Source organism: Apodemus sylvaticus, chromosome 16 (genome assembly GCF_947179515.1).
Source record: "Apodemus sylvaticus chromosome 16, mApoSyl1.1, whole genome shotgun sequence".
NCBI classification, from domain to species: domain Eukaryota; kingdom Metazoa; phylum Chordata; class Mammalia; order Rodentia; family Muridae; genus Apodemus; species Apodemus sylvaticus.
In genome coordinates this window covers 3,294,447-3,315,786 of record NC_067487.1, presented here as the reverse complement: position 1 = coordinate 3,315,786, position 21,340 = coordinate 3,294,447, and the positions used below count along the sequence as shown (strand labels likewise).

At 39.6% G+C, this 21,340-nt stretch overlaps 1 protein-coding gene across 2 annotated transcripts; it reads right to left on the bottom strand.

Moving 5' to 3' along the window:
- Positions 1-532: 532 nt before the first annotated feature.
- Positions 533-16,167, bottom strand: Pdcd6 (programmed cell death 6). Of its 2 annotated transcripts, none has more exons than XM_052159834.1 (6): positions 15,981-16,167; positions 15,061-15,122; positions 10,454-10,498; positions 8,674-8,826; positions 4,444-4,553; positions 533-1,074 (listed from the first exon to the last, which is right to left on the bottom strand). In XM_052159834.1, exons 1-6 carry the CDS (start codon positions 16,079-16,081, stop codon positions 976-978), a joined length of 570 nt encoding a protein of 189 aa, XP_052015794.1. In that variant the 5' UTR covers positions 16,082-16,167; the 3' UTR covers positions 533-975. The 2 variants fall into 2 exon arrangements, with proteins under 2 accessions (XP_052015794.1, XP_052015793.1); XM_052159833.1 differs by having other exon boundaries at positions 8,668-8,826; positions 15,981-16,166.
- Between the last annotated feature and the right edge of the window lie 5,173 nt (positions 16,168-21,340).

The window sequence follows — 21,340 nt, the reverse complement described above, 5'->3', positions numbered from 1 at the left end:
GTGAAATCATGTAAGAATTCTGAGTGCTTGTCAGAAAACAAAACTCTCCCAAGTTCACATAGCAGCTAAGCTGCAACAAAGGGTACATCTCTTCCATCTGTTTGGTTAAAAAAACAAAAACAAAAACAGCCAAAACCAGTCTGTATCATTACTTTATTGCTTATGTGATGTGACCTGTTTCTTCAATACACAGAACTGGTCCCGGAATGTGTTTTTGTGCTCCTCCCAGGTATGGCAGACAGGACTAAGTTTACTGTAGCTGTTGTTATTCATATGCCTTTATGGAAAAAACATGTTTTTGCCACATGTGGCTTGTCTTTATGACTGAACATCTTACTCATGTGATTCTTAACCCTCAGAACATAAATTTTTGATGCTTTAAAGTTGGCTATTGCATGAGACTTTAGTCTGCCTCATTTCTAGGCCCCACTCTCCCAGGTTCACATAGCAACTTGAGTAGTGTAACAGAGGGTACATTTCTTCCACCTGTTTGCTTAAAACAAAACAAAACAAAGCAAAAAACAGCCCAAACTAGGCAACCAGTCTGTATCATTACTTTATTGCTTATGTTACATATTCCAATGAATAAATTTTTTTTTAAAAAGTAAGGCACATGAAAAGCCTTCTGTGCAAGTTCCATATTATTTTCAAATTCTATTGGCTAATAAAAGCATTACAACTACAGAATTAGAGGCATCTAGAAAAGAACATGATAGTTTAAGAGCAAAATCCTGAACCATTATTAGGTTTCATGGCACAATTAGTCAGCAAACCCAAGGTTTGTATTATAACAGTGTAGCCACTACAGAATCACTGACCAGCTTATTCACATATGTACAGCCAGGTCCCCAAGTATTAACTATACAGCCAACGGGAAGGACAGCATCTCACTGCAGCTGCACCTGTTCTATAACAGGTAAGGGATTTGGCATCTTCAGTCTTTTGCATGCTGTGCTTGTTGTTCACAAGGCCTGGTTATACAATGCTGAAGACCATGGAGAGATACTGCTCATAAGACACCTGAATCCATCCATCCTGATCCGTGTCATAGCGTCTGAATATGTCTGTCAACCTCTGGGAGAAACAGATATTGAGAATTTACTGTACAGAACAGTGTTCTTAGATGAAAGGCATCGTGAAGACCCAATCTCAGAAGCACATGCATTTCCCACATCTCCTAAAGGGACACTGAAAATTGTATTCACACAGGAAAGAAAGCACAGGTTGGGTACTCTTAAGTAACTTTAGTCAGCACCATTATGAACAACAAATACCTCTATAGGCAAGAAAGTATACAGCATGTCTAGCCAACCTTATACCACCTAGGCCCTTCTTTACATTTCACAACCACCTCATGGACCTGGTCTAGGTGACTTAGGACAGAGACACTACAGTTTGTATTTTGAATATAGTCCAGAAGGGCCCATGTGTTGAAGGGCCCAGTGGAGGAAATGCCAACTTCATGCAGTGTGTGAGCATCATGCAGGGATCAGCCTCTATAGCCCACCTCTCCTCCAGCAGACTTTGGATCCAGACAGGTCAGAAGTCGAACAGCAAGACTGTTCCATTCCATTTATTTTGTTGTTTGTTTTATGTTTTTTGAGACAGGGTCCCACTGTGTAACCCTGGCCTGGAACTAGGTCTGCAGACCAGGCTGGCCTTGAATCCACAGAGATCTACTTGCCTCTACCGTTAGAATTATGGTAATTAAAGGCGTGGTGCTGCCATGCCCAGATTCCATGCATATTTTATAAGACTAGGTTACATACATGCCAGTTTTAGATAAACTTATGAATTCCATAATATGCTTTCAATAATTATTAAAAAAAAAAAGACACAAGAGAGTTCCATATGGTAACAGAAAACAACAGCCCCAGCACATCAAGCAAACCTTAACAGTGGGTGGTCTACCTCCATCAGACATGAGTGGTTATTATGAAAACGTGCTAGCATAGAAGTGCACACACCTGAATCTCAGCACTCAGGAAGTTGAGGCAAGACCATCCTAGGCTATAAGCAAGAGCCTGTCTAAATGCTCCCCACCTTCCACAAGACACTATTAGCATAAAACAAACTACTGTCATGTGGCCGCAAAACTGTGTTAATCAGTGGTAGACACAAGACACTACAGCCTGAATCTTAAATATCTGCTAAAAAGATAGATACTATGGTAGCCATGTGTTAGGAACCTTAAAACAAAACAAAACAAAACAAAACAAAACAAAACAAAAAAAAAACAAAGAATAATGAATTGCTAAGAGTGCTGTTTCAAGCCTGTAATCCCAGAACTTGAGAGGTGGAGGCAGAAGGACCAGGAGGTCAAGGCCACCCTGAGCTACATGGGGGGTGGGGGGGGGGGGAATCAAAGCCAGGCTGGGCTTTTTAGGGAAAAAGTCCAAACAACCAAAACCACATTTCTAAAGAAATTTTTACCTATAGCCTAAAGCTTTCTCTTTCCTTTAAGATTCTCTACCTCTCTATGACTTTCGGTCATTCTTCAGAGGTAATGATCCAAGAAACTGGCTGTCCACCCCATCCCACAGGACACATACCAACAAAGTATAGGGTATAAGGAATAGAGAGCTTCTTATGAACTTAATTAGGTTATTTAGGAGTCTGATAAAACTCCCAAATCTTTGCATATTCAAAAATGTAAGGATTAAAACTTTAGTTACAAACAAGAACTCTTAACTTGATAATAATTCAGACACAGTCTATAAGATTTCATATCCATCTCTTTTTGAAGTGTTCAGAGAACACTGTAAGCATCCCTAACCTCATGGGAACCCTTGAGTAGTGGCAGAGATAGTCTCTTTCAGAGACTTGGAGCTTGAATACTAATAAACCAATTCTCCAACAGCGTAAGAAACAAAAAAAAAAATTTTTAAGCAGAGTACTGTTATGTAGCCAGGCTTGCCTAGAACTCATGAAACTTATTGCTTCTGGCTCCTGGGAGCTAGGAATATAGTCTTATACCATACCAAGCTCTGAATAACTTGTTGTTGTTGTTTTTGAAGATTTATTTTTATTTTATGTGTATGAGTGTTTTGGCAGACTTTCTGCACACCATGGACACTCATTGCCAGTGAAGGAGAGAAGAGGCCATTGGATCCTTCAGACCTGGAGTTACAGATGGTTGGTTGTTAGGTGCCATGTGGGTACTGGGAATCAAACCTGGATTATCTAGAATAGCAGCTACTGCTTTTACTCCAGCCTCTCAGATTCATTTGTAAAGGAATCATGGAGTATTGTAATTAACAGTCAAATCAAAGGAGATGCACATTTATTGCCTTTCTTTGAATCAGAACAACACTCTAAGATTATTTTTCAAAATTCTACATTATATATCAAGATTTAATGCTGTCCACATCTCTCAAAGGTTCTGTAACCAACAAAAGTAATCTGAGCCTAGGATCAATATCTAAAACCTTCCATCTTAGAGAAGGGTTCTACTGAAGTATTAATGGTGAAAACATTTGCTTTCTATGTACTGAATCTATTTCAGAAAAAGGACTGGAGCATGAAAGTCTCATACAGGCCATTGTGAGCTAACAACTGTAAAGTCTGGTCATTAAACTGTTATCCTAATTGCTGCTTTTGTTTGAAAATTCCATAGCAAAAACTTAAAGATACATAGGGCTTATCAGCTTAACACATTTCCAAAGCTTAAACCTAAAGAACCTGGACCTCTATCTAAAAACAACAGTAGGGCCTACTTTGACAGGAACATGCACTGGGCAATAATGGCTGTCTATACACCCTTATCATGTTTAGAGAGCACAGGTCATCAGATGCTTGGTATGGCTGCTTGGCATAATCAAGGATCACAGTGAGAATCAGATATAGGTGGCTAATCATGGAGTAACAATGCATGCTCTTTCTAGTATATTGTATTTTGTTCGTTTTATATTGGAAGGTATATTTACTGTAGTGAATAAAAAAGTAAAGCATATGGTACACAGCTATAATTCCATTATTTTGAAGGGTGAGTTCAAAGCCAGCATAGGCTACATAGTGAATTTAAGGCCAGCCAGAGGTATAGAGACCTTGCGTCCCCAAATAAAAAGTATAGTATTTCAATTATTATCAAGGATTATGTACTATACATATTACTAGACTTACATATGACTGTCATCAAGGTTCACCATACCAGCTTTACCATAAAAATACAATGTCTTACTCTTAAAAGGTCATAACAGCTATGACAACAATAGGGAACAGGCACATTCCAGGTCATTATAATCTTATGGAACAAATACTAAAAGATTACTATTAGGCACGTTCCAAGGGTTTAAAATAAAACGTTTTGCTAGCACCAAAACTTAGACAGAAGGGAAGTTAAGTACTCACTCTATGATGGCTGATAGTTAATCTCTTTCTACCCCCACCTCCAACTCCCACTTCTGCATGTCACAGCAAACCCACATGAAGCTGCTTGGTCACCTGCAAGACGATGCAGCCCTGGATGAAGTCATCAAATGCGATCTGCCCTCGTCCTTGCCTGTCAAATTTTCGGATGAGGATGTCATGGAATTGATCAGAGAGCCGGTAGCCTTGGAAAGGAAAGATTAGAGTCAGATCAGAGACAAACTAGGGGAGGAAGATTAAAGTATGAATCACTGCCTAAACTCTCCTTTCTAAAACTCCAGAGTCTTAGATCAACAGTAATTAGGTGGAAATAAGAGGGGAAAAATGGTAAATATTTATTGAAAGGCACTCTGGAAACTAAGTATACTACCTAAGTACAATATTTTGAAATAAATATGTTGTCAGAACTGTGAAGTGATCCTAAACACCAGTAACAATGTGCAAGTCCTTTTGCTGTCTTGCTTCTTATGAGCTCACTGGCTTATGTTAGCTAACTGTACTCATTCTGCTTGTGCCCAAGAAAACACCCACAAGGCAGTTAAACTTGGTAATCTTGAACCTAGTAGAGACACCTCACTATGTCATATCTAGATATGAGTATTCTCAGTGACTTGCTAACCTTGGTTGTTCATCATTACACAATGCTCTGAAAGCTAAAATGTCATTAACAGTCCTAGTTACATGTGTCTCAACATAAACAAATTATTTTGTTTGGTGTCAGGGTTCTGAAAATATAGCTAATCAGTCTTATAAAGATTAGAATCAATAATGTGTCCCTAGTCATTATGATTCTAGGTTTCTGAGTGTGCTGTTAATTAGTCTCATGAAGTTCAGGATCAGTGACAAATCACTGGGCATTATAAGCCATTTCTAATTTACTGAATGAGTTTGAAAGGTCTTTAGCAGGGGATAATGGGATGAAGATGTGTGGACACACCAGACATACAAACATCACCAGAGGCCACGTTTAAGGAGGGCACCACTCATCTGCTTCCTTTCCTTACCACCTCTATGATCGTGGTAACCTTATTAATTCAGGAAACAAAATCGAGGAGACAAAATATTTTTCCTGGTTTTCAGTCTTGGTGAAAGCTTTGTAGATTGTGAGATTAACTGAATCTCACAGTTAATTACTGTATGAAACTTAATCATTATACTGATAATTGTTCAAATACAAAAACATGTTCATAGCACCTTCCAGAGTAATTGTGGGGAGAGAAGACAGGAACTTATATTCAGGAATCCTACACAAATGTGTGACATCAAAACTGCTACAGGAGCCCCCTTCCTTACAAATCAAACAGAAGATAGGATCCCCTCAGTTGAAGTCTGAAAGAGGGAGTATGTAGGAAACAGCTATCATGCCTCTCTTACACCTAACTTGTGAGATAGTAATGCCCTGGCTAAGCCCTGACTCTGCTGGAATAGAGCTTCAGGCCCAGGTGTAGACTAAGAAAGACAGGCACTGCAGGTCTCCTGCCAGGATAAGAAATGACAGATGAAATGAGAACAAATATATAAGATTTCCTGTCTGTGCATGGAAGCAATCCCATTGCTGCTAGAATCAATTTGCAATTTCTCTGACCACTGGCATTCTTGTAGGTAACACAAAGCGAAAGACAAAAGAATGCTACAAAAGAATGCTCAAAAGAAAATGCTACAAAAGAAAGCAGACTACAAAAGAATGCTCCATAGAGGGGCCAAAAATTGACAGCAAACTGATCTCCAGAGAGCTCCTTCAATACAAGGGCACACAAGAACAGCATTGCCAAAGAGCTTTGTGCTCAGCTCTGTGGCCTGGTTGGGACTGATTAGTGAGATATATATTAGATCTGGCCTGCTAACTGCAAGATTACACCTCAATTTGCATCCATCTAATAGGATAAGGCCACCCGGAGGCCTCCACTTTTGCACAAGTAGCAAGATCAGATCCTAATTTTCAACCAGGGGAATGTCTTGGACTTAATCATGATCATCTCAGGAAAGATAGAGCAGGTGGAATGCCCTCACAAGAGGGTTGAAGGTAGTACAAAGACATATCAACTCTCCAACTCTGCCAGGGATATTCTTCTGTAGTCCTAGAGGTGAGAATCTTACTGGAAATGGAAATAGAAATACTCTATGTCTACTTCCAATAGCCTTTGGTGAGAAGCAAAGTCCTTTTCTACCAAGAAACTAATAGAAGGTATGATACTACCAGAAAAATGATTCCACTGACACCACTGGTCCAGGCCACTGATCTATGGGCAGCAAGCACCTAGACAATCAAAAGTTCCACTACCAAAAGCAATATTCCCCTGTGCTTCTGGAGGAATCCCAATGGAGTCACAATCCAATTAAAATCAATGACCCCCCCCCCATAGATACAGGAATAATTTGCATAGTATTAATCTATGTTCCTCCAACCAGTAAATGGCCTAAAAAAGGTTGTGAGTGGGTCTTGCCTGATCCTAACTCAAGTAAAGCATTATTATTATTAAAAACCATTAACCTTGCAAATGAGTCAATGATAAGCAACCACATTTTTTACTTGCACATTATGGTAGAGGCTTCAGATTTGCCCTAAGCCTCCACCATAAAGGAGATATGCACATGCACCAAGATTGAACATGGCTAAAAATATAGGTAAGTGGAAATTTGTTATATTTTCATAAGTTTTTATCATTTAAAAAAAGAAAAAACAAACCGAAACTGCATAGTTGCCAAAGGCTAGATGGAAAAGGGGATGCTCAAAGAGAAGCAGGGTTTAGGGGTAAGGGATTGTTCATGCCAACTGTGCTGCCTAATAGAACAGTTGGCTTTACTGCAGGTGAAGTAAACAACAACTAACCAAAGCCACACCTAGGAAGGTGTAAGTGTCCATCCAGACCTCTGTACCTGGCTATAGAACTAGTAGCAAAGGTTTAAGTGACCAGAAGAATCATTAGACTCACCAGGTATCCTATCAGTCATAGGTACCACTGGGTTAGCCTGAAACATCACCAATGCTCTTATTCTCTACTAAGCACCTGTTTACCCAAAAGCAACAACCCATTGGAAGTCAGAATAGGAATTTTTACTTCTACAGCCAACTCCCTAATAGATGCCACCAAAAATATTCCAAATTAGTATGCAAACAGATATTTCCTTTTCCTGGACAGTTAAAGAGTAATGTCCTGTATCGGGACAAACAGGAAAAACCACAGCAGGACTTCACCTGGATAATACACAGAAATGTTTAGAAAGTGAGGGAGATGCTGGTACAGTCCAAGATATCCCACTGGCCCATAATCAGACACACTTTTCCACTGTTTTCCTTAGAAAATCCTGAAATGTCACTGGTCTGATCAGGACACAAAGGGTCTAACAACAAACCGAGAAGGGAGAGGACAGAAGAAAAGAGGTGGTCACTGTCAGGCTGGAAGAAGAAATAGCAGACTTTTAGAAGCCATATAAGTAGGAAATAACATACTTTAGGAAAGTAAAACTCAAGATATTCACAATACATTAGATTATAATTCACTTTTTAATAAAATTTTTCTGGAAGACATCTATTAGCAATCTTTTAAGCAATAAAACACAAAAGGATTTTGTAAGGGCAAAAGGACAGAGTACTTGTGTTGTGAATCTTGGTGTAACCATGACAAGTCATAGATGTGCTTCAAACAGTTCAGGAATTCCTTTGTAGGTAAAAAAAATTCCACTTTTCTTTCAGACTCAAGGCTAGTTCTGGGGGCCTATTATTACGTTCTGGACAGGTACTATGAATACTTGTGAGAAACACGGCACACTTTGCATGCCTAAACCCACACCAAACACACACGCACTAAATGCATTTGAGAATGGGCACACACACTTTCTAATTTCCCACTGAAGCAAAATTTGGAATCGATTAATACATTTTATTATTTATAGAATTAGTCTTACTGTTATTTTATCACTGTGTCCATGTAATTTGACAAACCACTACATGGTATGCTGCCAACTACCCCACATAATTATGTTTTCATTTTTCTACTTTAAATTGTTCCAGAAGCCACATTCTCAATTTTGCTCATGACACCATCTCATTTCACAAAAAAGTAGATGATTTGCATAGCCCTTATCTCATTTTGGATGAAACACTGTGTGAAAGACTCCATGTCACATATAAATCTTCATGACAAAAATAGAATCAAAATATGAACCTGTATAACATAAACAGAAATTTCACATGGACTGGGTTAAAAGAATCAATAAATGGAACATAGTAAAACAAAGCTTGAGGGATTCCTATATTCCAAAATGAAATATGCTATACAATCAAGACAAGTGAATTACCAAAACCTGAGAGTGCTTGTTTGAGCTCGTTCTTGTCAATCATCCCAGAGTTGTCCCTGTCGTAGGTCCGGAAGACATTCTGCCAGTCTGTGATATATTTCCACACACCTGTGAATTCACTGAAATTCACACCAGCCTTGTTTTCTCGGTCAAACATAGCTGAGATGAAGAAAAACAGCAGGCACATATTAAGTTCGCATGTTCAGCAGCAAAAGACAACCAACCATAGAACATTACTCATAGTTTCATGCCACCTCGAAGACCTTCAGGTGCTAGCATGGAACCAGCTGCCTAGTTAAAGGTTAGTTTGTTGAACAAATTACTATATTCCTAAAAGCCTACTTATCCCTATCTAGCTGTGGAGGGAGTGTGGACATTCATCTAATACTAGCCCCTAAGTAATGACCACCAGAACACCACTGTGTAGAAGGTAGACAGTTATGATAGAACATATTCTGAAACACAGAAACACTAAGTACTCTCATTTTATCAGAAGGAAAATGGAGTGCAAAGGTTAAGGCCCAATTTCCTAGCTCCAAGTCCTGAGCCAGAGTAAACCTTCTTACTGCCCAAGTATCACACCTCTAGAGGGAGACTTAGAAGAGTTCTCCTTGGTCAAGAAATACCTGTTTTAATTAGAAGATGTCCTAGTCTATTACGATATTAACTTTAGATTTTACTTTTAAGACCTCAATCACTCATAAGCCACCTTGACAAATTTACCTACATCAATCTTTTGGAGTGGATAGAGCACAATTAACCTATACCAACATACTGTGTGATATGCTGATGAGGTCATGAGATATAGTGTACTTCAAAAGGGCACAGGAAAGGTAAAATGGAAAAGGCTGGACATATGCCTTGTCTCCTGTGGTAGAAGGGACTTGGTCATAAGATTCCATATTAAAGGAAACCAGAAAAGGAAAAAGAAAGAAAAACTCTACCTCCCAGGAAGGAAACCTACAAATCAAAAGAACAGTAAACCTCTCCTAAGAATGTACTTGGAAGTACCATCATCTTTTTCATCTGAATCTTAACCCTTGTTTACACATGCAACCACATTGTGGTGGTTTAAATGAGAATGACCCTCACAGGCTCATTTGAACATGTGGTTCCCAAGTGACAGTGCTGGCCAGAAGAGATTTAAGAGGTGTGACTTTGAAATTTCAAAGTGGTCTTTCACTCTCTTTCCCCTTCAGGCTTGCAATTTAAGACCAGGCCTGCTACCTTTTGCCAGGCTTCCCACTACTATGGACTCTAACCCTGAAACTTCCGATACTGTAAGCCCAAATAGTGTCTTTCTTTCTTCACTTTAGTCAGGGTGTTTTATCATAGCAATGGAAAAGTGACTAACACACAGAAGGAACCAAAACTAACAACCCACATCTTGGTAAGAAAGAAATGATGGAAATCCTTCCTGGAGGGCCCACCTCCAGCTCCAACTCCAGCTCAGACCTTAGTACATGCATATTAAATTCAACCAAATACTAGCTCTCAAAGCAAATTAAAATGACTAAAACATGAAGGTAATCAGTTACATGCATGGAATTCAGCAGGAAGAATTATTAGATGCAGGCTGCCTTCTTACAAACTTTGAAATCATCCATAACACAAGATAAAGTAGATATAAATTAACACATGTAATTCTTAAATAAAAACATTCTTTAAAGTTTAAAAGGCTATTACATATAATAATTAAATAAAAGAATCACAAACACGAATTTTAAAAGATACTACCAAAATAACAAAATATGGCTTAAAGAAAACTGTCTGCGTGGATACTTACAAATGATTGACCTCACAGTCACTGGATTAAATGGTGTCCATGTTCCTGAAAACAAGTGACATAATCTCAATTAGACCAAAGAAGATTAAATTACAAGAAGCTCTAAGTGCCTGGTCTATTGTTAGTCCAGAAGACCCAGTGGCCTGCTCTGGAATAGAGTTTGCAAGCAGGGACCTGCTTCCTAGGAGTAAGCACCAGGAGATCTGGTTGCCTTAACCTGTATGAGCTCTGAGTAATTCTGGTCAGTACCTAGTCTGTACTGCCTAACCTATTTGTAATTACCAGAGGCTGGATGCTGCTTCTCTGTAGAGCTTCACTTGTGTGAATTTCTAGGGAGAACATATGTCAGACTGTGCTGGGGTCCAAAGACCACCTTCAGGCTTGGCCATGCTCTGGGACTGTTAATGACTGAATAATAATTTTACAGGTAATTATCTTGGGTAGATAGAGGTATGATTTCCTTCAGTTCTTTTTTTATCCTAAACTACAATTCTATTTGATAAAAATGTCTTCAAAAGAATTTTTTTTAAAAAAGAGAAAATAAGACTGTTTTCAAAGTACAACTAAAACATGCACCTCAAATCACTAATATATTCAGAAAGTCAAATCTAGTTCAAAAGCACTAAAAAGAGGTGAGCACAGTGACAGGTGCCTATAATTCCAGCATGAAATTAGGAGTTCAAAATCATCCTTAGCTAAGCAGGAAGTTTAAATAAAAGTCAGCCTGGGCTAACCAACCAACAAACGAAACAAAAAGGAGATTGAGAAAAATTAACTTTTAGTCTATAACCCAAGAAGTTTGTGACACATTATTTCATAACAGTAAGAGAAATCCTATGATAGCTGATCTTCATTGTCAACTTGACTGGAGTTAGAAACAATCACCTAGGAGATTAGTACAATATATCTTTATGTTTCCATACATATCTGGGTATTTCCAGATAGAATTAACTTGAGGGAAAGACCCACCCTGAATTCCATGGAGTGGGGTGCAGACAGAATAAAAAGGGAAGAGGAAAGCTAGAGGAACAGGGAACACCAGCATTCCTGTTTTAGGCTCGCTGGCTGCCAGGAAGTAAATGGTTCTGTTCCACCAGAGCTTCCCCTCTGGATGGACTGAACCCAAACTGTGACCTAAAACAAATTTTTCTTTTCATGAGTTGCTTCTAGAAGGTACTGTGGTCACAGAGATGAAAAAACAAATCCTGTTCTAGGCTCTACCTGTCTACTGACCATATTCTTCTATGTAAGTAAGTCTCACAGAGGCCCAGTGTACTCATAAACACTCGTAGCATGGTGTCAACTACACAGCAACAAAGAGGTCTTAGAGATGACTAAATTGAAGTTAGAAACCGTATTATTTTTAACTTCACGCTTCCCTTCCAAAAGCATATTAATTAAATTTCCTAAAATAGTTTAATCTTATTCCAAAATCAAAACAGAAAAACAACCCTAGAAGACTGATTAGAAGTAAAAATAGTTTAAAATCACATAAACACAGCAATTCTGAGAAAGGTAGTGAGAACTCATATGCAACTATTCAATGCTAACTGTCCCTGCACAGTACAGGGTGAGCCTTCTTCATGAAGCTTATGTCTAAAAGCCAGATTGAGCTAAAGTTTGAAAGTTATTCCCTCTGAAACTGAACGTAGCAATTTAGTTGCCATGGCTAACAGTATTAAAAGGTAAGAACTACAGCCTTATGAATGGGAGAGAGGAGAGAGGAGAGGAAAGAGGAGGGAGGAGGGAGGAGGGGAGAGGGAGAGGGAGAAGAAGAGGGAGAGAGGCACACAGAGCCCTCGTTTGTGTCACAATCACTTTGAAATTGGTGCCCAAGTTAAGTAGGAAAAACTCTTGGTTTATGCTCAGGGCATAAGAAATGGTCCCATGTGTGCAAGCAGACCTACAAGTTTTAATAATCTGTGTGTCCCAAAAGGCTTTAGTAACTATTTGTTTTTGTCTGTATTTTGGAAAAACCAAGATTATATTAACTGAATACATTTTTCTCTTTGCATTAGCTATTAAAAATTTTAAAGTCAGATTTATGATTTACTGGTAACCTTCCTTTCCTTTTTACCACCTTATTTTCGTTTCTCAGTTAACATGATTAAATTTTATTTAATTTTTGTATTCTAACTATTTGGAACACAGCAGGCAACACATGACAGACACCAGTATTTCTGTCCCGATATGAGGTGTTGTTGTCACTTCCTTTCACCCTGAAGCCTTTGCGCTTTTTTACCTTGTCTGTACCAGCTGTAGGTCACTAAACTTGTGAGCCAAACCACTAGACACCTATTTTCCTGCCTACATGCCTCTCTTCATTGGAAGATGTACCTCATACCACATGGGTGTGGCTTCCTCTACCTTCAAGCCAGACTTCTCTTTTTCCCTGATAACTCCAAAGTCTACCTCCATAATACTGTAATAATATAACACAGTAGCTAATTTATAGACCATCATTATACCATTAGGTGATAGGAAACCACCAAGATTTAAAGTGGCCCCTTGACAACAGCATCTTGTAGTCCCCACAGGTTAAGTAATAAAAATTGTGTCAACTCTATCACTTTTGTGTAAGGCAAAGGTCACTCTGAAAACACAAATGAACCAAGAATGTCTAGCATAAGGGAATGGCAGAAATGGAAAACACTTTCCTTTAATTTTGACACCAAGACTATGAGGCACTATCTAGCATCTCACTTGCCTTCTCCCTTCATCCAATCAAATTACAAGAAAATGTTCCCCATGAGAATAAAAATGAGCCTTTTAAATTTTCCATCATGTCTTGAAAGTAATCCCTTTCTAAGCTTATATAGAACACCTGAGGAAAAACAATCTCTAAATACAATAATTAGAGAAGAAAGCCACACCTAAAGAATTACAAATAACATTTAATAAGAAAAATATCTCATTTAATAAGAAAAAATATGTAAATATGGATGTACTCAGTTAGTAGGGTATTTGTCCACTGGACATATAGTTCTAGGTTCTATCCTCAGTACAGAATAAACCAGCACTAAGTGCTCAGGAGTTAGAGGCAGGAGGATCAGAAGTTTAAGGGTCATCCTTGAACTTGAGTACATAGAAGTTCAAGGCCAGTCTAGGACTCATGAGTTGGTCAAAAAACAAAAGGAGGGGTCAGGATGAGGAGGCTGGAGAGACAACTCAGCAGTTTAGTGCACTTGTTGCTGTTGCACAGGACCCAGGTTTGATCCTCAGCAACTACATGGTGGCTTACAACCATTTATAACTCCAGTTCGAGGGGATCAGATGCCCACTTCTATCTTCCACAGGCAGCAGGCAGACACTTGGTGAGCTCACATACATATAAGCAGGTCAAACATTCATACAAATAAAATAAATAAATCTCAAAATTAAATAAAAATTTTTAAAGAAAAAATATTGTTGCTGGGAGGTGGTGGTGCACGCCTTTAATCCCAGCACTTGGGAGGCAGAGGCAGGTGGATTTCTGAATTCCAGGCCAGCCTGGTCTACAGAGTGAGTTCCAGGACAGGCAGGGCTATACAGAGAAACCGGGTCTAAAAAAGCAAAACAAAACAAAAAAACAAACAAAAAAATTGTCTTTAATGGTACCACTAAATAACAATGACACCAGCAAGAACATGACTCCATGAAGAGCTCCATGCAAAAGTCACAATCCTCTCAATTCTCCTGGGACACAGTGTTCCTCACATTATACAAATATCTCTCCATGTTCCTGCTGACAGCATCTCCCATATCTCTATTTCCTAAATTGGCCCCAGAGTTTTAATGTTTATATTTATGTGTGTGTGTGTGTGTGTATGTATGTATGTATGTATATATATATATATATATATATATATATATATATATATATATATATATCATCTTATTTTATAATAAACATTATTATATAACAAAATATATAATGTAATCTTATTTTATAATAAACATATTAATATATTATATAACAAAATATATAATATACAATCTTATTTTATAATAAAAATAATCTTATTTTATATTAATTGGTGTGAGGGTGTCACATCCTCTGGAATTGGAGTTACACACAGTTGTGAACGGCCATGTGGGTGCTGGGAATTGAACAGAAGCCTTGACCTTAAAACTCTTGACTTTTAAGCCATCTTTCCAGGTCCCCCAACTCAGTGTATCCTTTTTTTAAGTTTTAGCAGTTCTTACAGCAAACATATTTCCACAAAAGTACCTAAAGACCATCTTGAAGCCTTTCAAAAACTAAACAATTACTTCTAAGTGTCACCTGGCAATTTGTCAGTGTCCCTGATGATCCTCTTCAAAACAGTTTTGCTAATACTGATAATAGGTCAAAGGCCTTCTAGATAAGTAAGGAACCTCTGTTGCACAGAGCTAACCTTCTTAACTCTCTGGCATGGCCTACACTGTAGCTCCCATTTCTCAGCAGTTTCTGAGGCTCACATACATTTGTTCTGGAGCTTGGCAACAATGATAATCAAGAAAATATGGACACAGTAGCTTAGAAACACCTTTACCTTATACTGGTAATGGCAGTTTAGTCTTAAGGACTACCTTGGGAATAATTCCAGGAAAGAAACTTACTGTGAACGAATCAGGCTTCAACTCACCATTGGATAATGCTTGCTGAAGCTCATTGTCTGAAATCACTCCACTCCTGTCTTTATCAACCCTACAAAATAAAAAAAGACCAGGTAAGTTGGTGATTAAAAGTAAAGGAAGCTGGGCGGTAGTGGCGCACGCCTGTAATCCCAGCACTCTGGGAGGCAGAGGCAGGCGGATTTCTGCGTTCGAGGCCAGCCTGGTCAACAGAGTGAGTTCCAGGACAGCCAGGGCTATACAGAGAAACCCTGTCTCGAAAAAAACCAAATCAAAAAAAAAAAATTAAAGAAAAAATAAAACATAGCCAAAGTATCATTTCCATCAATCTACACTAGATCTGGATCTTCCTCTTAGCTCAGCTGGAATGTCACACGCCCCCAGGTGTGCCAGAGATTAAGGAACGACCAGAAGCAGTATGAGGGGTTGAATCATCTTTTCTCTATTCCTTCTCAAGCTTTCTTTTAGCTCTTCAAGTCTGCTTAATTTATACCTGCACGGGTTCATGTTTTTCGTAACAGGTAACGATTCTCTAGGACGAATAAGTCATTCTTTGGCACGAGTTAATAGAGAGACAACAAGTCACTCAGAAGGACGACCAGGGACAGAAGACATGCAATAGGAGGCAGCTCTTTTCACTGATGCGGTTTTCCTGACTTAAGATTTGTCCTGTTTCTAACGCCAAGCACCCCTGACCCTGTAGGGCGACTGATCCGCGCCCTCCGGCCCTGGGCAAAGTAACTGCCAACATGACCCTGAACCTTGTGCTATTGTAGAAGAGAGGAAGTCGGGATGGAGTAGAGTAAAAAGGACTGGGAAGGAGGTGGGGGGGGGGGGGGATGGAGGGTGGGGAGAGGAAGAACGGGAGGATAGGCCCTGGAAACTGAGGACCGACCCTAGGGCCGAAGGAGCTGGGCGGCGCTGGGCTTACCGCTGGAAGACGTTCCACAGGAAGCTCTGGTCTGGCAGTGCAGCTCCAGCAGCAGGGCCAGGGCCAGCACCTGGGCCTGGGCGGTAGGAGTAGGCAGCCATGGGCTGATGCACAGCAGTAACGCGGCCCAGCTCCACAAGCTAAGCTTCCGCCTCAGTTAGGGGCAGGACCAGGAGCCCACAACTTCCTGGGAACAACGGAAGCGCGTGCTTTTGAGTCACTTGGCAGGCGTGGTCAGTTGCCACGCAACGTCTGGATGACTGGGGCCGGGGCTGAGGGGGAGGTTAGTCTGAGCTCCGCCTCCTACTCAGGTAGCTGCGCCTTGGGTGTCCCTTGCCTTTTTGCCCTACCCTGCCCCGCCCTTCTGCGCGTCTCGGCTCGGAGCTGCGGCTGGTGAGCTCAGAGACCACACCGCGAGGGGCTGACCTGAGCTTATAAAACGCTTCGACGTGTAATGGAAAGTGGTGAAAGCTTTCACTCGGGTCGGCGGCTTCCCTTTACGTCTACATTAGTATTTAGTGCACCAGCACCATGAAGTTCTCAGCAGAAACTCAAAGTGATATTTTGTGCACTCTGGAGCTTGTCCATCTGTCCGTACTCCACCTTCCCACTTGCTTAAAAAGGTTGATGCCCAGGCTCCCTAGGTTTGCCTTGACTTCATTTGTAAATGGCCCCAGTGAGGTTTAGTCCTGAGGTGAGAGCTTTGTTTTCTCGCCACCCCTTACTTGGACCTCAGAACTTTTGGTAGTTACTCCTTTTAATTATAAGCATTCCTACCTTCGTTCTAGATATTAATTCTATAGTGCTTTTATAGTTTGGGATGTTCCTGAATGGGAAAATGCACAGCATCGGGGCAACTACCAACCGGTCACATTTACATGCAGTCGGTTCATCCTTCCACCTAGATCTGTATGTTGTGAATAGTTCAAGATACAGGTTACTCAGGTTCTGCCATAAAATTATTCCAGCTTTCCTATTCCTCATCCAGGGACAAATTTATCATAAGAACTGCTGTGCTGTCTTTATGGGGTTTTAGTTTACTTGCTGAGGGTGAAGAGACCAAGGGCCTTGTACATCTGAAACTTCCATGTGGACAATCATCCATTATTTAGTACATCTGTAGATCTGATCAACTTCCAAATGTATCGTTTTCTGCTCCATTTCTCTTGTTCTTGTCCATCAAGCATTCTACTTAAGAGATTTTCAAATTCTTCAAAGAAACATTTGGTATTTACTTCAAAATCAACAAAATTCTTTAAGAAAGGTAGAGTTTCTTCCATGAATTGGTGAATTCCTTTAAATTTTCTCAAACTGTTCATCTCACTTGTTGAATAATCTTTTAGACTTTTCTGGTTCTTTTATTTGAAAAGAATCTGAAATCCATTTTTATTCTGTGCCATCCCTGGCTCCTTTTCTTTATCAGAAATACAAAAACATTAACCATAATTTTCCTACTTGAACTGGAAGTTTTCTAGTACAGAGAAACTTACTTCAGCATGCCCAAGGCTGCTGAATCCGGGACTCTACCAGCTGTTTGATAACTTTGGAATGCTATAAAGGTCCAGTCCGAAGTAGACCACCTTCTACAACAGCTTACAGCTGTCTTCCAGGCACCACCACCTATCTCCTTACCCTATCTCAGGTTTAGTTTCCTCCTAACCAGGTCTGTTCTAAGCTTTCCAGGAGTAGAGAAATAAATGAGATAACCCTGTCCTCCTATGTTAATCATATCATGTGTCTGCATATTGGGCCACTCTTTCCTTTAGCCTAATTCTCTGAGCTACTTCTTTGAGCTACTATTTAAACAAAATTCTTGCTTTCCTTTAGAACTTTTCTAAACATTGGCTCTTTCTGGGAACTGGGGTGCATGAAATGGGTAAGTCATTGTCATATGTTTTGCATAAAGATCTTTTTGTGCATGCACAATGCATGCATGTTTTTATACATATCTAATTTAGGTGTACCTCTAAACCACATTGGTTCCTTTGCTTACTTTCCCAGGTAGATTGCAGCACTGAACATTTGCACATGGAAGACAAACTTAGTTACCTTTCATGAAACAGCCTCTGGGGCAGAGCCAAATATGCTCAGCACATCCATCTTTCTTAAATTAATGTTGAAACTTTGTCCCTTGGCTCCAATATTATTCCGGTTTGAATTTAATACCAAAGAGAACCTATCACCTTTTTAATGTAACTCAGGCTTCTTAGTATTGGTGTGTGTGTGTGTGTGTGTGTCAAATATGCACTAGATGGTGTGAGAAAGCAGAAAATGTACACACAGCACCACTGGCCAAAGATGAACTTGTTGACATGCTTGCTCTGACATAGCCACTTGCCAGGGGGCGACAGAGCACTGAGACAGACCAGTGTAACTAAAGTAGGTTTAAATTTCGAGTTAATTAAAATGTAACTAGCTACATGTGGCTATGATAAAGCATTGCTCAGTGCAACTCTAAATGTATCTTCTTATTTCCTTCAAGGTGCCATTATACCTGGCACCCAACTTTCTTTACTTACCTGGTTTGCTGCTTCTTTTACAATGTTTAATTTTTGAAGTTCTGAGACCTGTATTTTGAAAGATTTTGATTCCTAGCTCATTAGTGAAGTACAGAAATTTACATTTGTGGGCTGGAGAGATGGCTCAGCGGTTGAGAGCACTGACTGCTCTTTCAGAGTTCAAGTCCCAGCAACTACATGGTAGCTCACAACCATCCGTAATGAGATCTGATGCCCTCTTCTGGTATGTCTGAAGACAGCTACAGTGTATTTACATATAAATAAATTTTTTTTTAAAAGATTTTTATTATTATTATATGTAAGTACACTGTAGCTGTTTTCAGACACTCCAGAAGAGGGCATCAGATCTCATTACAGATGGCTGTGAGCCACAGTGTGGTTGCTGGGATCTGAACTCAGAACCTCTGGAAGAGCAGTCAGTGCTCTTAACCGCTGAGCCATCTCTCCAGCCCTCTTTTTTTTTTTTTTTTTTTTTTTTAAGAAATTTACATTTGTGATTACTAGGAAACCATCACATTTGCTTCAGGGGACTCTTGTGTTTCAAATCCTAACCTTCAATATTGCCCTGACACTCTAGCACTCCTACAAAGCTTTGCATACTCATCAAATGTTTTGAATGGAGCCATGCTATTCAGAAGTCACAACTTTCCATTGCTATCCTGCCTTTTCATGGGCCATGTTATTCTAGAGTTTTCAAACTCCTTGGTCATTCTATAAATGCAAATGTTGGGGTGCAACCAGAAGCTTAGGAATTGAAATTCCTGGCACAATAAAGCAGGTCAATCTTCTGTTTCTCTTCTTGCTAGTGATTTTGTTGATTTTTTTTAAAAGCAAGCAAACAAGCATACACTTATACTGTATGAAATATAATGCCATTTATGTGTGTATTTGTGTGAGATTCTTCCTATATAGCACAAACTATGTTTAAACTTTTTTTTTTCATTTTCATTATTTTTAACTATGTATGTGTTTGTGTGGGTGTTGGCCTAAGTGCAGGTACCCAAGGAGAACAGAGGAACCAGATACCTCTAAGAATAGTTAAAGATAGTTATGAGCTACCCCATGTGCTGGGGATTCAGGTTCTCTGAAAGATATAAACTTTTAACCTCTAAACTATCTCTCCAGTCACATCTCAATTTTTTTATCCTCACACATCAGTCTCCAGGGTAGTGGGAAAACAGGCATAGACCATACCTAAGATCTTCCTCATTCATTCTTTCAGCTATACAGTACCTCCTCCATAGATGAATGCACTGATCTCCCCAGCAAGGAACTGTTGTTTTTAATATTAAAAAGACAATAACAAATGGTTAGAAGCTTTGCAGTCATTTAAGGCAAGTGTAACTGTGGGCTTTTGCTCCCAGCCACTTTGTTCCCAAAAATAACGACTCTGAGACCAATTATTTATTAATAAATGATTAGGCCACAAGCTTTGGTGTATTCCCTGACTAGCTACTTACTTATGACACATTTAAATTATTCTGTCTCCCACATAATTAGTTACCTCTCCTCAGGTTTATGCGACTATCTCTTCCAGAGTTCAAGGCAAATCTTTCACAGACTTCTCTCTCTCCCTGCCGGATGTCCCACCTTTCTAATTCTGCTTTAGCTCATTGGCCATAGGCTTTTTTATTGACAGGTGATGCTTCTACACAGCATGTAAAGATTCTCTACACATTCAGGCACTAAACTAAAATTCTCCTGCCTTAGCTTGAGTTCTAACATTTTTTTATAGGTATATGCCACCATGCCCCGCTTAAGTTTCATCCTGCCCTCTAATTGGATTATGAAAAATATGAGCTCCACTTTCATTTTTCTGAAGACTCAATCTTAAAGCTCATTTCATTTCTTAAGTAGAGTCCTAGAACTATTGAGACAAAGAGCAAATGCGTAAGTAGTTTTGTTAGATGTTGCCAAATTCTCTTCTACCAAAGCTGTAATGTTTTGCATTCCCATCTGCCATGTACAAGAGTCCTTGCATATCATCACTTTGCGTGTTGTTTAGAGTGTTTACCAATTTTATAGGTGAGGAATTTTCTTTTCCTTATTGTTTTCTGGAAACAAAGTCTTGCTAGATAGACCTGGCTGGCCTCCAACATGGGGCAATCTTCTGCCTCTCAAGTGCTGGGAGTATAGGCAAGCTGTACCATGTCTGCCTACGGTCGTTTGAATATGCCTGGCCCAAAGAAAGGCACTTGGAATAGGTGTGGCCTTGTTGGAGGCAGTGTGTCACTGTGGAGATAAGCTCTGAAAGCCTTCTCCTAGCCATGTGGGAGCCAGTCTTCTCTCTTTTTTTAAAGATTTATTTATTATTATATCTAAGTATAATTAGGGTTATATTAGATCTAAGTATAAGACAGCTGTCTTCAGATGCACCAGAAGAGGGTGTCAGATCTCTTTTACAGATGGTTGTAAGCTACCATATGGTTGCTGGGATTTGAACTCAGGACCTTCAGAAGAGCAGTCAGTGCTCCTGACTGCTGAGCCACCTCTCCAGTTCAGGAGCCAGTCTTTTCCTAGTGATCTTCAGATCAAGATGTAGAACTCTCAGTTCCTTCTGTGCCGTGCCATGCCTGCCTGAATGCTGCCGTGTTCCCGCCTTGATGATAATGGACAGAACCTCTGAACTAGTAAGCCAGCCGCAATAAAATGTTGTCCTTTATAAGAGTTGTCTTGGTCATGGTATCTGTTCACAGCAATGGAAATTTGACTAATCTACTGGCTTTCATATAGCTTTTCTTTTCTTCTTTTTTAAGTTTTGAGGTATAATTGGCAGAAAATAACAAACATAATTATCACAAAACTTTCCTCCTAATCTTTGGGACCTCCTCCTTCTCCAAA